This window comes from Aethina tumida, chromosome 3, assembly GCF_024364675.1.
Source record: "Aethina tumida isolate Nest 87 chromosome 3, icAetTumi1.1, whole genome shotgun sequence".
Taxonomy (NCBI): Eukaryota; Metazoa; Arthropoda; class Insecta; order Coleoptera; family Nitidulidae; genus Aethina; species Aethina tumida.
Genome location: NC_065437.1, coordinates 9,322,552 through 9,349,875, shown reverse-complemented (window position 1 = coordinate 9,349,875; position 27,324 = coordinate 9,322,552). Strand labels below are relative to the sequence as shown.

General features: G+C 29.7%; 2 protein-coding genes across 3 annotated transcripts in view; one reads left to right on the top strand and one right to left on the bottom strand.

The window, feature by feature from the left end:
* Positions 1–27,324, bottom strand: part of LOC109608576 (N-acetylgalactosaminyltransferase 7-like) — a 43,470-nt gene that overhangs the window by 13,642 nt on the left and 2,504 nt on the right. Inside the window, exon 1 of one of the 2 annotated variants that reach the window (XR_007547478.1) lies at positions 12,489–12,585. The exons of the other annotated variant lie outside the window; for it this stretch is intronic. The gene's annotated coding sequence lies outside the window, so the exon portion shown is untranslated. Of the gene's footprint in view, positions 1–12,488; positions 12,586–27,324 lie in introns of those variants that run through there. 2 annotated transcript variants of the gene reach the window in all.
* On the top strand, positions 190–26,932 carry LOC109608539 (peroxidase). The gene is made up of 11 exons (XM_020024979.2): positions 190–409; positions 23,353–23,544; positions 23,858–23,934; positions 23,994–24,276; positions 24,331–24,527; positions 24,582–24,834; positions 24,890–25,163; positions 25,219–25,332; positions 25,393–25,525; positions 25,582–25,912; positions 25,970–26,932. Exons 1-11 carry the CDS (start codon positions 396–398, stop codon positions 26,367–26,369), a joined length of 2,268 nt encoding a protein of 755 aa, XP_019880538.2. The 5' UTR covers positions 190–395; the 3' UTR covers positions 26,370–26,932.

Here is a 27,324-nt window from a genome sequence, read left to right as displayed (position 1 = left end):
AATGGCATCGGCTAAATCCTTTCGTTTCGCGTCAATTTCTCCGGCAAAGAAGATAAGTGCGGGCACTCTTACTTTTAAGCCGGGGCGTTATTGAAACCGAGCAATTAGTCCATTTACGCAACCGGTCCAGTTTTTTCGTTCAGTCCCTGACCGATAGGTCTTTTCGTCTTTTCGCCTTTTCGCCCCCCACAACCGTTGGACACCATCCACTCCGCCGCAGGTCCGCACGTCCATGTCCAAGGTGTGCGGCCTCATGCATTAGTTGACTTGGTTCCCTCGCGTTCCTTCGTGCGAAAGAACCATACGGTACTCAGACTGGCACGCGGGTGTTGTGTGTGACATTGTGGGGGATTTTGTCCGGTGTGTGCGAGAAGTGTCTGTCCTGTTTTGACGATATGATATCGAAAAGGTACGTTTTTGGACTTGAACGTTTTTACATTATTATTATTATTTTTTTCGATTATTTAGGTATTTTTTATTTTAATTTCAACGATTTATTTTTTTAAGATAATTTTCAAGTCTAATATTCAGTAAATAATTTTTTAAATTCAAATTTCTTTAATTAATTAATTAATTTAATTTTTTAAAATATTATAGATTCCTTCCCTGAATTTCCTTAGTTTTTCTTTAGATTTCTAATTTAATTTTTTACTTCTGTTAATTTCTTAATTTCCCAAGATTTTTGGATATTTTTAGTTTAATTTTTGAAACTTTTTATTATGCATTTTAAACTGCTAATTAGCTTCCTAAAATCTTGAAGTTTTTTAGATGCCTTAGAATGACATTGTTAGTTTAAAATCAAATTCTTAAGATCTTTTAGATTTCTCACATTTCTAAGATCTAGTATTATTATTATTAGTATTATTTTTATTTTTTAGCCAATTTTTATTCTATATATTCTTTAGATATAATTAAATTCATAAATATTTTTAATTATTTTAGTTTAATTTAACTTCTTAATTTTTATTGAACTTCCCCAGATAATTTTTAATTTAATTGTTGAAACCTTGGATTGCATATTTTAGAATAATAAATAATTTAAATATTTATAATATTTTAGCATAAATATTTGAATTTTTTTTAGTCTTTTAAATTGACATTGTTACTTTGACATTAGATTCTTAAGATCTTTTAGATTTTTTACATTTCTTGGATTTTATTTATTTATTTTTAGCCAATATAGAATAATTTTTAGATATCATAATGCTTTTAAATATTTAAAATTTTTTATTCCTTAATTTTAATTTAGGTAACCAATATTTTTTGGATATTTTTAATTTAATTTTTTAAACTTTATATTATATATGTGTATTTTTTTTAATTAAAGATAATTTAAGATATTACAATTCTTAAATATTTTAGACTTTTTAATTTATTACTTGATTTAATTCCTTAATTTTTTATTTTTTCTAATACATTTAATTTGATATTGTCACTTTAACATTAGATTCTTAAGATCTTTTAGATTTCTTACATTTCTAGGATTTTATTTATTAATTTATTTATTCATATATTTATTTTGATTTTTAGCCAATTTAGAATAATGTTTACATATTATATTTCATGATATTCTTAAATATTTCAAACTTGTTAGTTCCTTAATTTTAATTTAGGTGGTCAATATGTTTCGAATATTTTTAATTTAATTTTTGAAACTTTATATTATGTATAAATGTGTATTTTTTTAATTAAAGATATATCTAACGTAATTTATGATATTAAAATATTTTATTATTATTATAAATAAAAGTGTGATTTTATTAAGCATTTTATGTTATAAAAAACCAGCGGTAAAAAAAAACTAAATCTACAAACATTTTATTTTAATGTTATAATAAAATGAATATATATATAGTTTTGACCTAAATCGTCGTTTATTACGTAACTCATTTTTAAGTATTATCAATTATGTGATAATAATTATATCTTACTCATAACAAAACCTTATAATTTTCTTAAACAATTGTTCATTTATTAATTAATATAATTATTCTTGAATAATCTAAATTTGTGGTGATGTTTTTAAATTATATCATCCAAACAAAAATGATTTCTTCCATGTAAACTTTCACCAGTTTTAACATAAATCAGTGTATTATATTAAGAAATCAATTAAAAATGTTAATCAAAAACTATGCAAATTTAGATAGGCATTTATTAAAAATTGAATTATAATTCGTGAACAGCCATTATTGTTATCGATCTGTAAATTTTGTTTAGAAATCTATGTAAATTACGATGCTGTTAGATGCAAATCTTACCCAACAATGCTATTGTAACGTTTTTTAATATTTTACTCTCATTTACAAAATATTCTTTGTACTTGATGCTGTCGAATAAAAAAATGGTTCATGATTGATCAACGTATTCTTATAACAAGGTTAATTATCGAATTGGGTGGATCTGATACACATTACTTTCGTTTCATCTGTCAGATTTTCGTAAAGTTGTTTCAAAAGATGGCAAAGTTTTTGTCAATCAGATAATTACTAGTTGCAAAAAAACACATTTTCGCAATGTTGTTAGATTTGATCTTTGTCATTCTGCCGTTCTAATTGATGTAACAGTTACTTAAGTTAAGATAGGCAGTATTTTGTCATTGATAAATAGCAATCGCAACTTCTGAACGTTGATTATAGGAAATCGAACGTTTAGTTCATACATTTCCTTCAATGTTTTACGTTGATTATCCTTTCTACTACTTTATAGTTGTTGTTGTTGTCGTTTGATCAAACTTTTCGGTAGCACACAATTGATAAACAATCGGTGTTAACCCATGTGTAGAATATTAATTGATCCGATTAAATTTTTCCTGTTAATTGCGTTGACACACTGACATAATGACGATGAGTTCGAAGGCGCCGGAAGTCACGCCGTACGTCCGTTATGAATTGCGCCGGGTCATGGATTAACACGCAGGCAAATAAGAAGATGTGCGTTGGACAAGAAATTATTGAGTAATAAGCGCGAGATGAATTCTCGTTTTATTCGCGGGTTGAAGAAGCACGAAACGAACGTTACGAAACTAGATTGTAAATCGATGGATGGTATGTCTAATGCACGCTGGATCTTTTAGAAAGTCACGATCTTCAGGATGAAAGTCTACATCAATCTAATTCGGAGGGGAATCCACATTCAAATTATTATTTATTAATCATGAAATAAACTGAAGAGAAGGATTTATTGTTTGGTCAGTTTGCCATGTAACAGTGATTTAAAATTGGTTAAATTGTCACGATCTTCTCTTTTATTGCCTAAAGGGATTCACTTATCAAATAAAAGCGAAACTAAATTAGTAGTAATTCTATTGGAAAACCTAATTTGTATTAAAGGCATGTGACAGGAAAACTGATCCAAATTCTTTCCTACTGGATTTTCTTTCTTTCGCTATGTCAATATTTTATTTTGTCTTTAAATGTTGTCTAAACAGTTGATTCTTTTATAAATATTATCAAAAATATTTGTGCTTTCACATGTTTGATTATAACGAGACACGTTAGTACTTTCACCGAATAATGACTCGTTATAAAATTATACTTATGAATTGTTAAAGATATTCAATTTTTAAAAAGAATCTGAAGTATTATATTGTGATGATGTGAAAACCTTAATGTATTTAAAAAGTGAGACATAAAATACGTAACTGTTACCAAATAAGTAAATAAACACTTTACCCTGAAGATACCTTAACAATGTTTCTTGTTTAATGTAATATTTTTAGTTAAATAAATTACTTTCTATTTATTTTTTAGTGGAAATAATAAATATTTTAATAATTTATCTTACTTTTTGTCATTCATATTAATTAAAGAGTTTATTGAGTTTGATTATTATAAATAGTTGATTAAATATAGAGAAAACCTAAATTTATTAGAAAATTTATAAACCAATCAACTAATATACTAAAATACTTCAATAATGTTTGGTATGAAATAATATTAAAGAAAAAACACTAAAATATCACTTGTTGTTAGAAAATATTTAATATCAGGTTCAAACAAATGATATGAAAGATCTTACCACAAAGAAAGTTGTGTAAATAAAAGGCATAAATGTATTTCCAGAAATTCTTTTGATTTTAAAGTATATATGGTTGTCAATGAATAGTTAGTTTACAGTGAAAAACTAATTAATACAGAATAATTTGTCTTCATATTAGACCTAAAACTTAATGTAAAGTTTTTCTTCCTTAGCAATTGATAACTGTTGTAGTAATCCACTCAGGAAATATTGTTTATTAAGATCCCCCGTACATAACTGCTAATATATATATATATATATATATATATATATATATATATATATATTATAGTAGGCATTAGTTATTTCCCTCCAACGTCCCCCAATAAAAGCTACAAAAATAAATTAGTGGAAAGTTAAGAGTTAATTTCCTTATTTAAACAAATGAAATTGCCAATAATTTCACATTTAATACATCGAATTGAGATGCACTAATTTCAGTTTAAGGCGAAACACACATTTTCCGCCTGAAGCTCTAGAACAAAAGGATCACTTTCTTATTAGCTAAACACGAGAGAGAATAATGAGACTGTTATGGATTGTACTTTGAATAATTCGGTTCAATTTACATATTATTTGGGTCAAAAACCTACAATGGTGTCTTTGGAATTTTGGTAAAAGTGTCAATTCAACGAGAAAGAAATTTATTTGCGGTAAGAACGTGATTTATTTAAATTAACTAAACTGAAACTAAAGTTTCAAATAAATTATTTAAATAATTTTAGATTTGTTTTTTGGATAAACATTATTGATTATTGTGTTTTGTATTGACCTTTAAATAAATAATGATCTGACATTTGTCCATTCGAACAAATAACTAGTACTCAGTTGTTGTGTCAAATTTCTTAAAACTAATTTAATTTTACATGTTTTTATATTGGTAATAAACTTAAAATTTATCGTAAATGTTCGTAATAAATTTATATTTCGTTGTGACATTAAAAGCTTAACTTTATGATGTGGATTAGATTAATTTGTTGTAAAGTTAGTGAGGGAGGTTTAATAGATTTAAATAAATTCTGATTGTACTAGATTAATGAGGAATTGTTTGAAATACAAACGTGCAACAACCTAATGCAAATTTATATATAAATCTCGTCACGTAATCCACAATGGTGTTTAATATTCGAAGCGTAATCCATTCGTAATTGGTTTCCTTTTTTAAATAAATATTTATAGGATACGTTTTAGATTTTTAAAAAATACAAAACAGCGAGAGTCCGTTAACACATATTACTTTCACCTCGCGATTGCATCGTATTATTTAATTTAAACAATTTAATTCTACTGATGTGTTTCGATCCGTAAGCATTAACAATTTTATGATATTAACAAGTATAAAAACGGAGTAATTGTCCGTCTAATTGGACGGAAGCATGTTTAAATAGGAAAGAAATTGTTCTAATTCGTGATTATTTTCCAGAGACTCTATAATAACATTTTGTATAACTAAAGAATTAACATTTTTTTAATATAATGTAAATCAATACATTATCAGTCACCATAAAACATAAAAGTTCCTTTCATTTCGTTTTTTTACAATTTATTATCTCATTAATTAAATGATGTAAAGTTCACACAAATAAATTAAAATTGTTATACAGAGTGAGGCACCTAACTTATTAGAAATTTAGGGAGAACAGAAAAATGTACTGATATGAAATTTTTATAGCAATTATAACTTAATTTGAACTCCTTTTTTAATTTATTTTCAACAAATTTTCATTTCCGGTTTCGCCGAAAGTGACTTAAACTTTGTTAATATTAATGGAACATCTCGAACATTTTTGAATTTAATAAATTCTACATCAATAAACTGGCCATACTATTCCTAAACCTAAGAGTTTTAGTTATTTTTTTTTAAATTTGAACTATGGTAAAAAAAATAGAAATAACACTAAATGTAAATAATGTAAGTTGTCAGATACAAAATAAATGCCATCCATTCTACCTATATTAAATGAATCACCCTATATACGATACAAGGAAACATGAACTGATGATATAAAAATTCTCACAGTTGTAAATATCATCTGATTTAACACATATCATTAATTAAATAATTAAAAATGCCGACTACTTTATTAAACTGTACAATTTGTCAAGACTAATAGGTCAAGGTTTCAACAAAATCGCTTCCTCAAAACATACCATTAGATTCCCAGCAACCAAATTCGTTTAAACTACTTTTTCTAACTGTTAAAATGCACATGTTTTGATTGAACAATTATTAAAAACTTCCGGTCTATATTGTTCGACCTTGTCACACCTCCTGATGTAAATGGTAGATATCGCAATCACCGCTGCGAACCCAATCATTTATTTATAGACGTGGTGTATTGCACTATCAATAAATACATTACGCCTTCGATAAATTATATGTATGGGAATTATAAAACGTTCCGTTGATGGAACAAGTCAATTTCATGCTGTGCAAATCCCACACACTGTCTCGTAATTTTTAGTGGGCTTCGACATGTTAATTTAATTTTTTCCAAGAGTCGTTGTTTTGTTTTGAAATCGTCTAAATGCAGTTATGAAAATTGCAAACGAGAATGCAATTCTACATTAATTTGTAAAGGCAACAATGACAGACTTGACTAATGCCAATTTAGCAACAGTTTCAATCACACGTTTTTATATGAATTTCAGCGAAACATTTAGTTGTTCGGGTTTATTGGAGACGTGTTCATGGATTTCAGTTGCTTTCTTAATAATTCTTTTGTGATATCCAGTTGTCGAGGCAAGTAATTGTTATAACGACATCCAAAGATTACAATCGAGAACCGGCTAAAGATCCAACACAGAGAAAACTAAGAAACACCAATCTAATAATAAATAAATCATCCATACCAGCGGATATCCAAAAACAATTAGTCAAATCTGAAGCACTTACACCTCATTTATATGATCTGCCCAAAATACATAAGGATAATGTACCACTACGATCCATCGTTAGTACTCATGGGTCACCAACATATAACTTAATTAAGTATCTTACCAGATTACTACAACCTCTTGTTGGTAACACCCCAACCTTTATCAAAGATTTCACTCATTTTGTTGAGATATTGAAAGGATTACATTTTGATGTAGAAAATGGACTGGTCAGTTTCGATATAGTGTCACTTTTCACTAAAGTTCCTGTCATATATATATATATATATATATATATATATATATATAGTTGTTCGGGTTTATTGGAGACGTGTTCATGGATTTCAGTTGCTTTCTTAATAATTCTTTTGTGATATCCAGTTGTATATATATATATATATATATATATATATATATATATTATATCAGAAATATGAATATCAGATATAATGGATTTTTTCCGTACATGCCTTACTGAAAGCTATTTCGTTAGTAAGTAAACATCGGTACCACAAAACGTTCAATAGGGACTAGGATTAAGGAACACAAGCGAAACTGCATCCTGGGACAATCAGACAAATATGCTGCAGCTGAACATGCACTGTTAGATGGAAATCATAAGAAAAAATTCCAATATACACAATTGCTTACCTCGAAAACTGGATATCACAAGAGAATGATTAGGAAAGCAATTGAAATCCATAAACACAGAAACAATTTCAACAAAAAAGAAGAAGCACTGAAGCTTGATAAAATATGGATACCACCTAAACCTTTAAATTTCTTTTTTTTTTTCTAAAAGCAAATAAACGTTTCGAATCGAAAATCGTGGCAGTTAATAATTTCTCAATTTACATGATTTGCCACAATTATTTACGTTCACAATAATTAATCATCGTTCATAAAAATATACGTGCACATATATGGATAAAATAATGTCATTTTATTATTACCTTAAGCTTTCTAAATGTTTTAAACGAATTTGGTTAACTTGTGGTAATCGGCATGATGGTGTACCTCGCAATTAGATAATTGTTCATTGTCAATACGAAGCGATTTCAACAAGCGCGACCATATTAATACCGTGATTGAAACACGATGTTCAATCATCCGTTACGTTTTAAACGAGCATAATAAAACGGCGGCGATTTTTTTAAATTTAATCTTGTTAATGTGATCGTTCGCAGTGCAATTTGATATTTATTCGATCCTTTGTTGTCTTGCGAAACTGTAATATTTATATTTATATATTGGTAAATTGTATAAAAATGGTGTGAATATAAAAAAACAGGTAATAAATTAAATTGTCAATCAAAGAGTTGTTGTTGTCATTATTGCTTGTAATTAATTGAATACATTTATAAAAATGTGTTTATTGACAATAAAAGTAATTTTAAAATTTTTATTTACATTTAATTATTTATTTAAAACTGATGCAGAGCAATAAATAACAAAAACAAATTACGACCATAACTTAATTGTATAATGCAGTTAATTACTGTTCTGTTACTCGAATATTTAGAATGTAAATATTGTAATTAATCCGAGATATAATTATTACATTTTTGCTTTAATTAACTTGCATTTTTAAGGTATTTTTAAAAGTTAAATCAATATAATTACTACACGCCTTTGATCGTACAATTAATAATAGTAATTAATAAATCATAATGATTCATACTAAAATCCTCGTTAAATGCAAAAAAGTACAATTTTATAATGGCAAATGGTCTTAAAATATTATATTTCAAATTTATGTCTAAATAATTAATTAGCAAATACAATTTTATTAATGTTTTATTATTTATTGATTTATAGAATTTATTCAAGTGCAATTTTAATATGCCTATAAATAATTATTTTCCTGGTTTCAGGTAACTAAATGCAATGAAACATTGCAACTGACGTTAATCAGTAAGTGTGCATAAGAAATACAGGATAATTCAACTAATCTATCTATCTATTCGTTAGAAGTTCATGGAGAATGAAAAAGAATATTGATTTGAAATTTTTATGCTAATTATAACTTGACTAGAACTACATTTCTAATTTATTTTAAACACAATTTAATTTCCGACTTCGCCGGAAGTGGTATCATCTTCGTTATTTTTAATGGAACTACCTTTATTCTACATGTAATTACAATTAAAATAGTGATATAGCCATACTTAAATATTCCATGTGTTTCAATCCGTAAGCATTAACAATGTTATGGACAGAGCCATGTTTAAATAAGAAAGAAATTGTTCTAATTCACTATTACTTTCCAGATACTTAATAATACATTTTGTATAACACAAGAATTACATTATGTATAATTTTTTTAAATATAATGTAATTCAATGCATCATCAGTTACCATAAGACAAAAAAGTTCCTTTCAATTTGTTTTTTAATCATTAATCAAATGATGTAAAGTTCACACAAATAAATCAAAATTGTTAAACAAGGTTTCTCATCTAATTAATTCATTAATAGTTCGTGGAGAACGAATAAATAATAATTAATTATAACTTGATTTGAACTACTTCTCCAATTAATTTTTTTTTAAATTTCATATCCGGTTTTACCGGAAGTATTTTTATTTTTAATGCAACACCCTGTATAATTTTGGATTTTTAACTTCTACATGTAATTACAAATATAAAATGGCTATATTATGTTCCGTATAATAATAAATCTAATAATTTTTGAGATATAGATTTTGATTACAATTTTTTTTCAGATTGATGATTTATTTAAAATATTTTATGCAGGCTGTTCGCTATTTACGTTTTTATTTTGTGCATCTTAAAACATTAATAATTTTAATATTTTCAATAGAAAAACATGTTTTAGCATAAATAAATTAAGTGTTACAACCTTTTGATAAGTATAATAAAAAATTTAAAGAAAAAAAATTTAAAAATCATGCTCATTTTCCTATTCCTATTCCTACAAATTATAATTGCTGTAAAAATTTCATACCAATACATTTTTAAGATAAAAATTTTGATTTCAATTTTTTTCAGATTGATGATATCTATAAAATCACTAATTTTGTTTTTGTAAAATTCATTTTTGGTACACTTGTTAATAAAGAATCATTCTCTAAGGAGCCATTAATAGTAAAATATTAAAATTTATATTACAAGAGATATTCTAAAACAATTTTAACCTTTTTGAGAAAGTTAATAAGAGTAAGATGAGATACAACGGAACAAATTGCCCATTTTAATGATATTAATTTCCATGAAGTCAATATAAATTACTAAATCACTATCATATTTCACTTCAACGAAAGGGAAATTACTCACGTTAAACAAACTGAAAGTATCTCCGTGAATTTTTGTTTAAAAAATTCAATATGATATAACCATCCACTTACAAATGATGCAACAGGTGTCACATGTTTTACACTATTGTCAATCTAGTTTATTAAAATATCTTTCTTATCATTACATAAATCGAATTGTATCAAATTAATTTCCACAGTGTTAAAGACAACAACAACAACAACAAAAAATACAACGGTGTTTTTCCTGTTCTACATAAAACAATTAAATATGGGTCAATAAATGTGTCGATTTAAATAAGGGCCCGTTAGATTTGTGAACCGATACACGATCGTGAAATATGGCCCCGATTGTTCCACATACCTCGAACCAGTTGATTGTGCATAATAATTATAATAACACAAAGAGATCGACAAAAGGAATGTGCCAGTACAGTAAGTAATGTTAAGGCCATAACAACCTTTTAATCCATTTATTTTTGTGTTTCGTTGTTGCGAAACGCGATACGTACACATTATACAATAACGGACCTCCCACTTAATAATATTTGCAATGCGCTTTTCAGTGATTTATCACGGCCGCTACTGCACTCGTACATTCGTACAAGCTGCGTATCTGGACCGCCGCTCCGGTGTTGCTCAATCCGTGTCTGTCTGTGTCTACGCCTACCCGCAAACTGTTTTACTATTTTCCTATTTTTATTCACTTTTAGGGTTTCACTTCTGACTTGTCGTTCAAGTCTCTGACCAACTCACTTATTGTTGAGAATATCTGTGTTACCATATTTTAGAGGTACAATTAAATTATTAACACATACATAATTTTGTCAAAGTGCTTATTCAAGGCTGACTTTTCTTGTTGTGGACTGACTAATTTTAACTAACCCAAATACAGTTATAATTAATGGAACAACTTGATAATTAATAATGTTGAAATAATGATAAACATGAGCATTTTGATTAATTTTTTAAATATAAATAGAATTTTCAGCTTTTGGACTAATTAATTTGTATATGATATTTTTATATCATATATGTATGTATAATATACTTATACCGGGTGTCAACGAATCCAGTAGACGAGTTATAACTTCTAGGACACTCTGTATATCAAAATGAGATCAGGTTTTCGATTTTATAAATGGAATACCCTGTATATTTATACATTTTTGGATTTCTGAGCCAATTCTTGAAACCAAAACCTGCTGGATAATTTCTTAGATATAAAAATTAAAGAAATCAATTCATAAAAAAATTATGTATTACCACAATTTTGTAGAAAAAGTAAACATTATATTCTTCTTATAAATTTATTTTTTTAATAAAGCATAATATATTGTAGAATAAATTAACAAAAGTAGCATAAATTATCTTATTTATACTAAAACTCAAATTTTATTTATTTCCACCATTTCAATTAATTCAATGTATTTATCCTATCTTTTTTTGTTTGTGGTCCGCTTTACCAATTCATTAATTCTACCACGAACTTATAAGTAAGAACAAAGAAGAGAAAAATTAAAATGAAATATCAAGATATAAATATTTTTTTAAATTGTCTAAAACTTAATATGCTTTTCTCCATACCATTTATATATACCAGATCTCATTTTAATATACAGAGTGTCCTAGAAGTTAGGGCTTGTCTAATGAACTCGTTGATACTCAGTATATTCAGTGAAGCCCATTTGACAGCAGGTCATCCCCATAAAATTTGTATTTTTCCTACGATTTTGATGTATTTGAAGACAAAATAAGTTTTTTGGTACAAATCTAAAACCTATTGGATAATTTCTTAAATATAAAAATTGAAGGAATCAATATCAAAATTCAACACTAAATTTCATAAAAAATTATATATTACCACAATTCTGTGGAAAAAATAAAAATTATATTCTCCAGAATTTTGGTGAAGGGTACTTTGGTGACGAATACCTGTTTAATACAATGATAAAAAATATGTTCATCACTTCCAAGTTTAGATCCTAGACACACTACAAACATTTTGAAAAATGGTGGAGGAGACAGTTTAGATTTGGGGTTCCTTTCCTTTCATTTTGGTATGTTATAATACAGAACCATTACAAACAATTATTAGCAAAATGGTCTATTTCATAAACAGAGATATAATGGAATAATTTATCAACGATAATTTACCAGTTACATGGATTTGTACGCATGATAATGATACGAAACATGCATGTGAAGAGGAAAGAAGAGAAGAGAAAGAAACATGCATCCAAAATTGTTCAAATCCTAATTGACATTAGGATAAGTATATTACACGTTTTTTGGTAACTACTGTATATAGTACTCACTATTTTAAATAAGCATTATTAGTTCAATTCCATATTGTCACAGAACAGTATTAATAAATTGAATAATTTACAGCATTTTAATGTAAAAATGGCACAATATAAAAATGAAAACTTCACCACTGGAGTAGACAGAAAAATAAGTCTAAATACATAATTCATGCGTATATGACAGACAACAACAATGTACATATCTGTATCACTTTCTACAGGCTCCAATGTCAGACGAATAGATTAATTCCAGAGATAGAACCATTACCAACCGTTTTATAAAAATGTTGCCTACTATTTATTATCATGATGTAATTCAGTGTACAATTTCTACATGAATTTTACGAAATACGGATACGACATTTTTAATTGATCAATTAAAAAGTGTCCAGTACCATAAATAAATTTCATTCCAAATAATATTAAACTGAATATTTACGGATCAGAAACAGTTTTATAGCATTGATAAAAATCGAAGGGGTCGGACAATAATCGACTCGGACATTTGTCACACGGGGGAAAACGCCTCGAATACTTTCGAAATTCGAAACAGCGGCGTTATCTGGAGCAACGTTGCGAGCACAAATATTTTAATTCGGCAATAAATTCAACGTAGAACCTGTAGAAATTCGCTTTATTAATAAAAGATAAGCATAAATTGACTGATAATTACGGTATAATTTACTGTGTTAGCAATAACGTACGGCTTTACAAAAGGTGTCTGTTTTCAAACGCGAAATATGCTAATTCCAATGGGATTATGTAAATCCGACGTTATAGGTTCATTTAGAATAATGCTTGTAAATTAAACTTAACAAGACTTTTATGGATTGTTAACTGCGTACGAATACCAATTGCACTTCTTTCTAATTTGATTTGATATAATAATATAATAACAGATTTGATGATTTACCTAATTTTATAGGTGTGTAAATTAACGAAAAAACTCTCTAGTTAATTATGGACCTTGATAACGTATTTGGAATCAGTAATTTCAACATAAAAAGATAAGCTGTTCGCATTTACCAGATTTGGTAATAATTTACAGTCAAGTGTTTCAAACCACGTTTGTTATTTTTCTTACTACAGATACACTTTAATGAAAATTACATAATTAATTGGGTTATTTAGCAATAATGTTCAAAATATGTCGAAGAAAAAATTTGTAGAAATTAACAGGTGTATTAGCACAGAAAACAGAAAACAAAATTTCTCAGCAACCGTTTCATTTTCATCTCGCTAAAGTGACACAAATATGTTTTATTATTTACTTACGTAACGTTATTGAATTGGCTAAATTGTAAGCCATCGAATTTCACATCTGCAAATTTCACTTGAAATTCCCGTTCGTGTGAACTCTGCTCTTATAAATTGGAGTTGAATGGGTTCACCACCTGTTGATTGTAAAATAGAAAACGAATCAACAACATTCTTTGATCAATTGTTATTAAAATCTTCAATTCTGATACGAAAGTTTAGTCAAATAAAAACAAATCGTTTCATTTTGTAACGTTGTGGCTTTCTATGGATAGACAAGACACCAGTGCAGATGTTAAACTTGAATATTATCTCAAGATTATCGAATCACAATGAGATTTATGTAATAAAAGAACAATAATATCTTCCGGTTTCAAGGGAAAATGATGTTATTGTTGGATTTTTGATGATTTGCTTTGTAAGTGCCATTTCACCTTTCATGTAAAAACATCATTGATCATTGTAAATGTCTTGACATACATCAATTAAATATTACCTAAACCACAACAACGATAAAAAAAAATAAAGGCTACTGAAAAGTCAAATAAAAATTAATTAAAATCATAAAACAATAATTAGTTAAGATTTAAGCAACCCATTGAACTTAACAAACCATACAGATTGATTCGATGTGATATAATTTAAAGAGAATTTTCTGCACGTTACTCAACTCAAGACGAGATCGTCATGCTCTGAAAAATCTTCGTCTGAAATCATATTAATAATATGTAAATGTGTATCAGATGGGCCAATTTCGTGTGCAATTATTATTCTTCATATTAGTGTTTAATACTTCAGATCGATAAAAAAATTTCCGAAGAAGTTGGTCCCTTTCATTTTTGTGCAGAGCAAAAGATTCCTGTTAATGTATATCCACTTTCAATTTCGTCACTTCTTGTGAGAACTGTTTAAAATAAACGAGTGAATGTTGAAGACGATTTTGTTTAATTACTTCGAACATCTGTCCGACACTGCCTTGAAAGTAACCCGTTTACTTCGATTTTGAAACTGTTTATTTTTAGAAGGAATATAAAATTGTTCGAAAATATTTAATTAATCGATTCTCAGCCGTTTTCGATGTTTAATATATTTCCCATGGTTTTACAGCAAGATTTAATTATAATTACATTTCATTTACATAACAATTAATGTTTTGTGAGGTTTCTTGTGTGAACATTTTCAAAACAACGGTCATAATAGAGGAATTAATTCATTAGTACACTGTAAATTTGAAATAATTTTTTTTTAAATTTTACATTTGAATATGGAAATCAAGAAGCAGAAAAAGATAAATTGCACAGTTGCTTGAACTTATATAGAAAGAACAAGAATCCAGGAGCCTTTGCAAGATGTTGAGCAGCATCTTGAAGAAGCATCCAATGAAAATTCAGAGAACAACAATAGAACACAACATGTGATATGGGGGAAAGACCGATAATGTCTCGTTTAGATGATATAACCCAATTGCATAAATTTCCAGTCCCGGAGAGTTTCTTAATAATCATAAACACACAAACTAATTATGATTGCGAAACCGACAACCTGATTCCGAGCAATGTGCCCCGACATGTTCGTACACACTGTAACTGTGTAACTAGATGCTACGGAATACGTTCACTTTTTACTGTTACAAACAGCTTTCGGCAATGCCAACACCGGCAAGGTCAGTGTTCACGAAACTGTACCGTTTGTGGCGGCGTCTGGTCCTGGAAGAAACCGATTTAGAAAGCATCATCCACGCACCTATGGCGAATCAAAAGCAAAAGTGATCTATGATTCAAGGTTGATTCGGTGATACGGCGGTACTGTTAGGTGTTGTTCTAGACGAGATGGACTGGTTTATCAACGTTTATATAACTGATATAATGGGGAAAAAACTGGAACATTACTACTGGATTAATAAAAACGCAGTTAATTGCCTAATTAAGATTTTACGGTTGATAACTTTATAGAGTTATCGATTATGGTGAATGCGACATTTTTTGCATTTTGTGTTGACTCATGTGGGAATAATTTACTACAAATGCTAATTTCGTTTTTAGTCCAGTTTTATATAACATAATAAAATGAAAAAATAATCTAGGCTATGAAATGTCAAAAAAACAAGTTGTTGTTGTTTTCTTAATTAATATCATTCGATATTAACAATTTTTAATTATTTTTTATTATATTGACATTTTCATATCTATAATTGTTCGGGTTTATTGGTCGACGTTTGGTGAAATTATTTCCTAAAGTTTGGCAAGCACGAGTGGCTACCATCTTCAGAGCTCTGACTTAGTTCGTGTCACTTTGACACATCTGATTGACAACTAAATGACAACTTATTAGACAACTGATGTTCTAGGAATTTTGTTCTGTTCGTTGGTCGTTCTTATCTGCTTAGACATTTTGGTGTTTTTGAGCACTGCTGTCCTTATTTTATCATGCTTCAATATTTTTTCTTTATCCAGTTGTCGAAGCAACTAATTTGCGTATCTTGGAATTTTATCTTATGATTTCCATCTAACAGTGCATACTCAGCTACAGCAGACTTGTCAGATTGTCCTAGGATGCAGATTAGTTTGTGTTCCTTAATACTAGTCCCTATTGAACGTTTTGTGGTATCGATGTATACTTTCCCGCAAGAGCATGGTATGCGGTAAATCCTAGAAGCTGTTTTTTTGATCTCTTCTACCTTTGGCAGATTTAAGACTGTTGAATCTTCGTTTCTGCTTTAAAAACATTATGGATGTTATGTTTTAATATGTTTCCAATTCTATCGATGACTTTACATATATATGGTAGAAAAGCTTTACCAATTGTAGGCTCACTAGGTGGATCTTTATTATTAGTATAAGGTCTCATTTCTAAGCTTTTATATCCGTTAGTTGATACCGATCGGTGTGTGTAGATTTTCGGTATCCTGTATGATCTAAATGTTTACCCACTCTTTTTATTAGAACATGCAAAAAAGATATTTGGTTTTCCTCCTCCAGTTCCATTGTGAATTTGAAATTATTACGTTGAGAGTTCAGGTGTTTTAGAAACTGATCTAGTTTTGTCCATATTTCCATATCAGGAAAGTATCATCCACGTAACGATACCAAACAGAGGGTTTGTGTTTGGAAGTCACAACCGCTTTAGAATTTGTTGGAGGAAATATTTCTGATTTCATGTTTAAGGAATCATTGACAGGTACTTTAGTGAAAAGTAACATTACGTCGAAACTGACCAGTCTATCTTCTACATCAAGATATAATCCTTTCAATACCTCAACAAAATGAGTGGAATCTTTGATAAAGATTGGGATGTTTCTAACATGAGGTTGGGCAACCTGGTAAGATACTTAGCCAAGTTATATGTCGGTGACCTAAGAGTAGCAACGATGGGTCGGAGTGGTACATTATCCTTATATATTTTAGGCAGACCATATAACTGAGGATATATGGATATCTAAAGAAACTCTTCACAATAATAAAGGAGCTTCATGGAGTCTATGATTCGGAGACGAACTGCTTTAGAACTAAGGATATTATACAAAGTATTAATGTTATATTACTTATTTAGTTAAATTTATCAGATAAATTACGAAATCTAAATATTTAGTCATTAATTAACCTTTATTACTTCATCTATAAAATAACTAATACACATTAAAAGTGAAAAAAGATTAATTAATTCCTCGACCTTCGAATAAAATATGCTTTTATAACAGTACATAATAAAAACCAAACAACAACATTACGAAAATATGTTGGTTACCAAAATTATATAAATATCACACCACTTGTAAAAGACACAGCACGTTTTTTAATCAAATTCACTATTGTAACGTTCCTAAAAGTTATATAACACAATTGTGTAAAAACACAAAAAAAATTCAATTACTTAAATTTTGAAACATTTTTTACAACATTCCATTATCCCGTGTAAGCACTTTATTGATTAAAAGAAAACGTTACAGCAATTAATCGATAATGCACGATAAAAAGTGAACTAATTAAATTATCATCGCCTAAAGCACATTGAAATTAAATCAGTCCATTCATGTTCAAGTTGGTTTATCGGTTATGTGATCATTTATTAAATTATAACGAATATTGATTACGTTTTCATGTCGTTACTTTGTGGAAACAACATAATCAATAAGTATTATCGCTTAACACATCATTTAAATTTATTTTAATACTATTATAATTAGTAACGAATTAATATCATATAATACTAATGAAACGTGAGTAACTTAAGATATGATCAAGAATCATCTGAATATAAAACAAGTGAATATTGAACCCAATCAATAATTAACAACATCCTGACTTGCCTTTACAACGTCCTTTCAGAACAAACTGAAGATAATTGTAATAATATTCAAGGAGGCGTTCGGCTAATTATTTCCTCCTTTCTATCACATTCCTTTAAAATAGTACTTGTTTTGTATGTGGAACACACCTATTAATTAGTTCTTAAATTTGGGTGTTGATTGATTTCATGATTTGTCCTTAACGTTAACTGTCAGTATAACTTTTTAATATTCAAATAACTTTTATCCTGGTTATTATGTTCAAAAAAATGTATATTGAAAATTAACTTTCCTTTATAAATTTAAACATTAATTCCAAGTTGTGTCTTAAGTAGACTTTTTATTTTGCTGAAACTAAGGAAAGGATCTTTTTTGGGGTAAGAAAAAATTTGTTTATCCTGAAACCTGTTGGTTTTTCTTGGTCTTCCAGTTTTATTTTTTCCTTTCACATCACCAAATCTTGAAAATTGTTGTAAAACACTCGTTACAATCGATCTTTAGTAAAAAGTTGTTATACTTTTGGCCAGTTAAATATTCAGTTTTTTGATTTGTAATTAACAGAATTATTTTTAATAAAAGAAATATTCACCGATATGTTTGTATATAGTGTGTTCATAATTAGTATAAATTATATTAGATTTGCATATACAGGGCAATAGCAATTTATATTAATTAAAGTTGCTCTACTTTCGGCCAATCCCAATATATATAAATTTAAGTCCTTTGTTTTTCTATTACAATTAGTTTAATATAAATGTTAATAGTTCGTTAGGAATAAATTAAATAAATTTATAGTAAAAATACTTGTGTAACTAACAAAGTAATCAATAAAATAATCGAAGTTAAAAGGTTTGTTCAATCAACTGAATTGACTGACAGGAACGTTAACCTTTGATCGACCAGTTGTCGAGGGAATCACGATTCTGAAATAAAAGCAGAATTAGGAACTGCTTACTAGAAACTAACTGGACGAAAAACAAAAATAATTTATGATTTCAAATTACCAATTAATACTTTCACCATCAATAAAACAATCATTTTGCTCATTCTCTATTTTATATTATAGCTCCTGGTAAATCACTGAAAGTGAAAGACTGAAATAGTATTATAAAAAATTAAAAAATTAGTTGTGTCTAATTTCCATTGTCTTAACTTAACTTAAAGTTTCATGTATCAAAAAACAGGAAACACCTTCTCAGTGGTAATTGACACTTTTCATGCTATGAAGGCCGTTGTTGTTTATTTTATTATAATATGTTATATAAGGCATAATTAAAACAAGATCAAAATGACAAGATTGGAATGTAAAAACAATTGTGGTCGAATTGCAAAATTAACATAAAATAACATAAATTTTTAATCGCCGATAACATTGTTCAACGTCCAACTTAATAATAATTATACGAAAGCATGTTTATGAACATTAAGTTAATGACAAAATTTCCTTGAAGTTTCAAACTAAGATAAATAACCGCTGATTTGCAGAATTCCATGTATGCAATTAATTGCACAATCTACATACCCAACCAACTATAGGTTTATACAACCAGTATCATTTTAATGAACGTTTTAAGTGGAAAGGGAGCCAAAGGGAATATTCTGTGGTACACAAAAATGATGAAGAAAAATATCAAATCAACATCGTTTAATAGTCAGAATAAGGTTACTAAACTAAAAAGTGAGAAGGAGATAAAAATGCATTTATAACAACCGGACCAAACCCACCCAATGAAGAAATCATGACTTTTTCAGAGTGCTTTAGAAACCAGTCAAGCGGGCATTTTCAGATCTATTAGTTTCATATTCGTAAACGGTCGGTAAAATATATTTATATGGCCTAAATACGAACATGACTTCCATCAAATGCCATTCCTAGCATTTAACTAGTTGCCAGCTACTCTGGCCACGGTATGAACGATATAAATCACTCGTGTTTTTATAACCGTCTGTAGAAATTGCATTTTAGAATTAAATTAGACCACAAATTGGTAAACGTTTATACTTATAATAAAATGTTACATATTAATTAATTAAGCAGTAAAAAGTAATAATTTAACACTGATTGATTATAAAAAGAGTTTTGTTAGTCTGGCCCACAATAAGAGTAATAAACCATTGTTATAAATAGATCATTCACACTAAAGATATAAATAAACAATTCTTTCTCATGTACATTTGAACCACACAAAATTTTTGTTATTACTTCCTGAATAAATATAATTTATGTTATGTGTGTATATTTTAAAAGATATGACATAATAATTTCATTTAAGGCACATAAATTTATTTCACATGGCACACCTTCAAAAATGTGGGCAAAAAAGTCAAACGTAAAAATTTTTAGAAGGTCGATTTTGCTGTAATGTCAAGACGTCATCCTCCACAAAGAAAACGTCGGAATTTTTATTTACTTTATTTTAATTTACTTGTGACATTATAAAAATTGTTATGCACAATAAAAAAAAGGAAAACAGTTAAAATTTGATGAAGTTGTTATTGTTATTGCAGAAAGTGTAATTTAAAACAATATTTTCCTTGTGGAGAACAATTAAATAATAAATTACAACAGAAGCAATAACCGACAAAATAATTTAATTTGCATACTAATCTTCGGTTGGCTGTTTTAATGTCAGTCATAAAACATTAAAATACATAGACGCAGTAGTGGCAATTATCTGAAAGTTGAAGATCCTATTTATAGCTTCATCAATTATTATACATACACATGTTTCAAAATTGATGGTTATTGAAATATCTTCTTGTGTGAATTATATAATTCGGAAGAGAAACTTCCGTATTAACAAACAACATTCTGCTTCAACAGTTGAAACTTCCCTTTATAAATGTAATAATTACATAATTAAACAATAAAAAAAATAAAGAGTTTAATTTTACTGATGATTATTTGTTTTGGGCTGACAAAAAGTAGAGCAACGTATGCAATTTAAAGTTTTATTACTACAAATAATTTCTAATTAGTATTTTAATTAATTCTTCACTAATTTATTGTAAAATACTGTAAATCTAAATTTAAGTCCTTTGTTTTTCTATTACAATTAGTTTAATATAAGTATTAATAGTTCGTTAGGAATAAATTAAATAAATTTATAGTAAACGTATGCTATTTAAAGTTTTATTACTACAAATAATTTGTAATTAGTATTTTAATTAATTCTACACTAATTTATTGTAAAATTCCCATTATTATGAATAACTTCCAAACACCTTTTATTCATGGAAAGCAACAGATGGTCAATAATATTTGTATCTATATTTTGCCAGGCCCCTTCCTGAACCATGATTAAATCTTACTGATTATTATACTCTTTGTGTCTTATTTTGTTGTTCACTATCTCCCATACGTTTTCAATGGAGTTTAGATCGGGAAATTGACATGGCTAGTTCATAACATTTATTGTTTCCCTTAAATGCCACTGCTTCAAATATTTTGTAGTGTGCTTCGGGTCATTATCTTGTTGAAAATAATGTTTGAGTGACAAATTTTTATCTGAATCAAAGGACCTGACCCATTCTAAATCCCAAAAAGCAGCCCCATACCATTACTGACCTATCACTGTGTATAAGTATGGTAAACTTCGGGTTAAACTTTTCATGAATTGGTCGCCTTACATATAAAATCCCATCAGATCCGGTGCTAACCAGATCGTTTCTTTCCAATCATTTCCAGTATAAAAGGGACCTGGTAAACTCAACTCTGGCTCGTATGTTCTTCTCTAATAGTAGTGGTTTTTTAGTCTGGCCTTCCCGCATGAAGACCCTTTTGTAGTAATCTATCTCTTACGATACTTGAAGAAACATTAATTTCAAGTTGTGTCTCAAGTAGACCTTTTATTTTGGTGGAACTCAGGAAAGGATCTTTTTTGAAGTAGGATAAAATTTGTGAAACCTGTTGGTTTTTCTTGGTCTTCCAGTTTTATTTTTTCCTTCCACATTACCAAATCTTGAAAGTTGTTGAAAAACATACGTTACAATCGATCGACATTGATTTTTCTCTTATCAGATTGCAAGAACGATACAATCCATGATTTTAATTGGGAAAATAATTTCTTTCCACAAGACATTATATTAACTCAGTTTACTTTGGTATATACTGTAAAATTAAAAATTATTGTGGATTTTGTAGAGATTAGTGACATTTGGTAAAAAGTTGCTCCACATTTTGCCAGGTGAATATTTAGTTTTTTTGATTTGTAGCTAACAGAATTATTTTGAATACAAGAAATATTCACCGATATGTTAGTATACAGTGTGTTCATAATTGGTATAAATTATATTAGATTTGCAAATACAGGGCGGTGCAATTTATATATTTCTAAAGTTGCCCTACTTTCTGCCAACATTGTACATAAACAAATTACACCCAATTTTAAAAAGTTGTTGACATATAATCAAGTGGTTCGTTCAAAGAAGTTGGCCACTTGCATTTCTATCTTTACGTAACACCCAACCCCATACTTGCTCAAGACATTGGAAAGGTGTCAACCTTCTGCCGGTCAACCTTTGTTTCTTGCTTCCAATATTTCAATAAATATGCAAAAGTTCGACCGGCAATTCGTTTTAATTACCAATTATATATACAGTGTTCAACGATTGGAAAACAAATTAACACAGATACAACGGTTTCCCTCGTGCCAGTACAAAACTGTACTGTTATATAATACGTCTATTCTTGTTAATTCTATCTAAACGGTTCGGGTTAATTAATCCCACCAGATTGATTTTATGGGCAACTATACTACTGCACCCGTGCCAACTATAAGAATACAAATTGGCTGATTAATCCAAACAGTTGCATTTTCTATCACTTGTGAAATTTTAAGGAAAATACTATTTTCCATTTAATGCTATAATTTTGTCTAACAATAGAATCTACAGATCTGTGTGAGAGTAACATGAATTCAACGCTTTGAAAAATGCATTTACATCTTTCATAGCTGATTACGCAAATCCATTCGGGACGAGGCTTCCGAAAATGCTTTCACCAATACAAGTGGCTTCATTCTTATTCATGTATCTGATAAGCTAATTGTTCATTTCACAAATGATACATGTGTGTCAAAACTATTTTTTTATGAGGCAATAATTTGAATTGATTAATTCGTTTCAATTTTGTTTTAATAAACTATAATTTATGGGATTTAATTGGATTTTAAGACCATATGGTGTGCTATCACTTTCTAGGATTATCACAACTCAGAACGGAAGAATTTAATTACATGTAGAAATTGTAACTTCCACATTCATGTTGTAAATATAGTTTATCAAATTTCACATCTGATTGTAATATTTATTTTTAATCATTTTTTGTTACAGGGGGAGTAGACCCCATTTATGGTGGTTAGCGACAGCCCTAGTGGTTGAAATCAGCTTAGTTTCCTGTATACAATACCAACCAGTTGAGTTGACAGGCGTTGGTGATGGAGAATGTGCCTTGTTACTAAACGGACCTGGAAAAAGTAGCCAGTTCGATTATTCACTGAACCTTCTCAGAGGAGGAGGCAACCTGTAAGTTTCTGACACATTATAAAATCCAAAATTAATTGGAAGCAAATAGACAATAGTATAAATTTTATTGGATACTTTTAACTAAAATAACCGCTCGTTATTTTACAAAGGTCAAGCAATTAATTACAGTCACTTCTTTACACCAATCAACAAGTGACTTTTCACACTAATCATTTAATTGAAATCCTTGCCCCACGTCCACTTGCACTTCAAACAAAAAATCGCATTAATTAATTTAAAAAGGCGATTAATCACGCCGGACAAATTAATTATCCTTCCATTTCGATAAACGAATTCTCCATGTTAATTTCAGGAATTATAATGGACCACACACTTGCATCACATACGATGCAATTAACGCCGCATATCTTGACGCACGTAAAAGGATTCGTAAGTAAAAATTGAGTTGATCAAAAATCTGTTGTACTTAAATTATATTAATAATTAAGGTATTGCACAACCACATGGTGACTGGAAGCCAGAAGATGTTGCCACAGTTGGTGAACTTCTGTTGGACATTTCCATAAACTTGGCCAACGCCTACGGATTGACTTACGAAGACATAGAGAAGAGCTTACCTTTAATCGACACCAGCAGAACCTTAATTCGTGAAGTATGTCCTCCATACTTGTCCAACGTCGAATGCAGAGCCGGAAAGTATAGAAGATTCGATGGGCTGTGCACCAATTTGGAACATCCAACTTGGGGAGCCACCAACACTCCCTTCACCAGGTAAAATGCTAATCAAACACGTGCAGCAGGCAAACATTAAAACATATTTTTTAGATTATTGGGTCCTTTGTTCGCTGATGGTTTATCAGCTCCTCGTATTAGTGTGACGGGCAAAGAGCTGCCGTTATCTCGTGTTGTGTCTAGAACCATGCACCCCGACGAAGGCTTCCACGATCATGCCGGCACTGTTATGGTTATTGCTTGGGGTCAGTTCATGGATCACGATTTCACTCTTACCGGAACACCCCTAGGTAAAATTCAATCACAATTAACAACAAACTTTTATCTAAATCTGACGTTTTCAGATCCATTCAATAGGAACGACCCTGAAGACTGTTGTGGACGTCCACCACATCTTAAACATCCGTACTGTAACGAGATACCAATCCCTGCCGATGATTACTTTTACAAACTGTTCCATGTGAGATGTTTGAACTTCGTCCGAGCTTTCCCCGCAGCCAGGCCAGGATGTCGTCTTGGTTCAAGAGTGCCATACAACACTCTTACCGGTGTCATTGACGCCAACACTGTCTACGGAGTCACCGAACACTTCTCCAGGTATATTTACTTGAGTCCCAACTCAATCAACCACTCAATTACCACTTTTTTTCAGGAAACTTCGTGAAGGACAAGGAGGGCTTCTCAGAATGAATCCAGCCTTCGAGCAGTACGGTCTCAAAGATTTGTTGCCCCTAAAGCTGGACATTCCAGACGAAGGTTGTACCAGACCCAATGCTAGTATGTACTGTTTTGAAGCTGGAGAAATCAGAGTCAACGAACAATTGGTGTTGACTTGCATGCACACCCTCATGGCCCGTGAACATAACAGGGTTGCCAGGGAATTGGCCGCCGTCAATCCTCACTGGGACGACGAAACCCTTTTCCAGGTCGGTGACTTTTATCAGTGATCGCGGGGTTTATTTTATAAATGGTCATTTTTAGGAAGCAAGACGTATTAACATTGCCATAGTGCAACACATCACCTACAACGAATTCTTACCAATTCTTCTCGGCAAAGAAGTAATGGAAAAGTTCGGAGTTCTTCTTCAGAAAGACGTAAACACTTAACCATTAAATTTGCCGATAAAAATCCATTATCTATAATATAATTTTCAGGGCTATTGGGACGGTTATGATCCGAATGTAAACCCCAACATCATTGATGCTTTCGCCTCAGCCGCCTTCAGATTTGGACACTCGCTTTTGCCCACGGCCGTGGAAAGATGGAGCAAGGCACACAAATTCATAGGTACGACTTCCCCGTCACGCCACAAGTATCCAAACCTACAAAGTTCATATTTACAGCCTCAAAGCGTCTGTCGGATTTGATCAGAAGACCATACGACTTGTACAGAGCCGGAGTGTTGGACGAATACATAATGGGTCTGATGAACCAAGTGGCGCAAGCCATGGACGACTCCATCACACAAGAAGTGACCAATCATTTGTTCAAAAAGCACGGCGCCCGTTTCGGCATGGATTTGGTCAGTTTCAACATGCAAAGAGGCCGCGAATTCGGCATTCCCGGTTACATGGAATTCCGGAAGTTCTGCGGATTGCCCGGCTCCGACTCGTTCGAAAGCTTGTTCGGTTCCATGCCCAACGAGACTGTTAGGAAATATGCCTCCATTTTCGAGTATGTATTATATCAATTATTTAATTTAATAATTATTAATTGGATTATTTTGTACAGGCACCCAAGTGATGTAGATTTGTGGTCTGGTGGTGTATCTGAACGTCCACTTCCTGGAAGTATGTTAGGACCAACTTTCGCTTGCATAATCGCCACACAATTCAGTTACGCGAGACGTGGAGACAGATTCTGGTACGAGCTTCCGAACCAGCCGTCCAGTTTCACACCGGCACAACTACAGGAAATTCGTAAGGCTCGTTTGGCCAGGATTATTTGCGACAACACCGATTTGATTGATACGATTCAATTATACCCAATGGTTTTGCCCGACCATGAGATTAACCCCAGGGTACCTTGCAGGAGTGGGGTAATTCCAAGTATGGACTTCTCAAAATGGGCTGATTATCAGGGACAAGGTTTCTCAAATGGATTTGAATTTGATCATACATTAGGCAAATAATTTAGTTTTAGGTAGATTATCATTAATGTACAGATGCCATTGTATTATTTATTATGTTATTCTGGAGTAATCTAAATATTCTTTGTTTCCATTCTATTACATGACTCAAATTACATCAATTGACAAGACATGTACCGTGAGTAATAATTATTATGTAATGTGTCATGTAATTTTGTACATTATTTTTGGAAATCATGAGTTATTAGATTACCGAGATAAGTCAGTCCACATATTTACCATAATATAGGGGAATTTTTATGTACTATAACAAATGAATGAATTTAAAATATTTCGTTTTGAGAAACCTAATGTTTGATTAAGTAGTAACTTAAATATGAATTACAATGAAAGCATTTCTAAAAAACTGTAGAGTTCAATACAGTTTTAGAAATTGCTTAGTTGTAGTTTGTATTTGTGACTCATTAAAAACATCTGAAAAATGAGTTTAATTTTCTAGTTAAGTGTAAATTTTTATCATCATCTATTTTTATTTTAGTCTTTGTATATACAATATTTATTTAAATGTGTTTGAAAACGTTACGCTGTATAAAATACTCCATATATTTTTAATATAAAGATATACATGGCCTTTTATTTATTTATTCCCTCCCAATATTAATTAATAGATTTACTAATATATGGTAATATTGAAGATTGATATTTTTTCAGTGAGTTTTTAAAGTATTATTATACCAACATAATTAAAATTCAAAGTCAAATATTAATTTATTTTAAAATATATTTTTACATATTTACAATATTGATTAATTAAATAAATATAATTAAAATTTATATAAATTATTTGGAATGTGTCGTTTCAAATAATTTCGTGAAATACTTAAATATACTTAGAGTAACTAAAGGAGTTCTACCAAAAATATCATATTTGTTTGTGGTGCATTTTAAATATACTCTTCCAAATTGTATTATTGTTTCGTAAAATATTAATAATAAT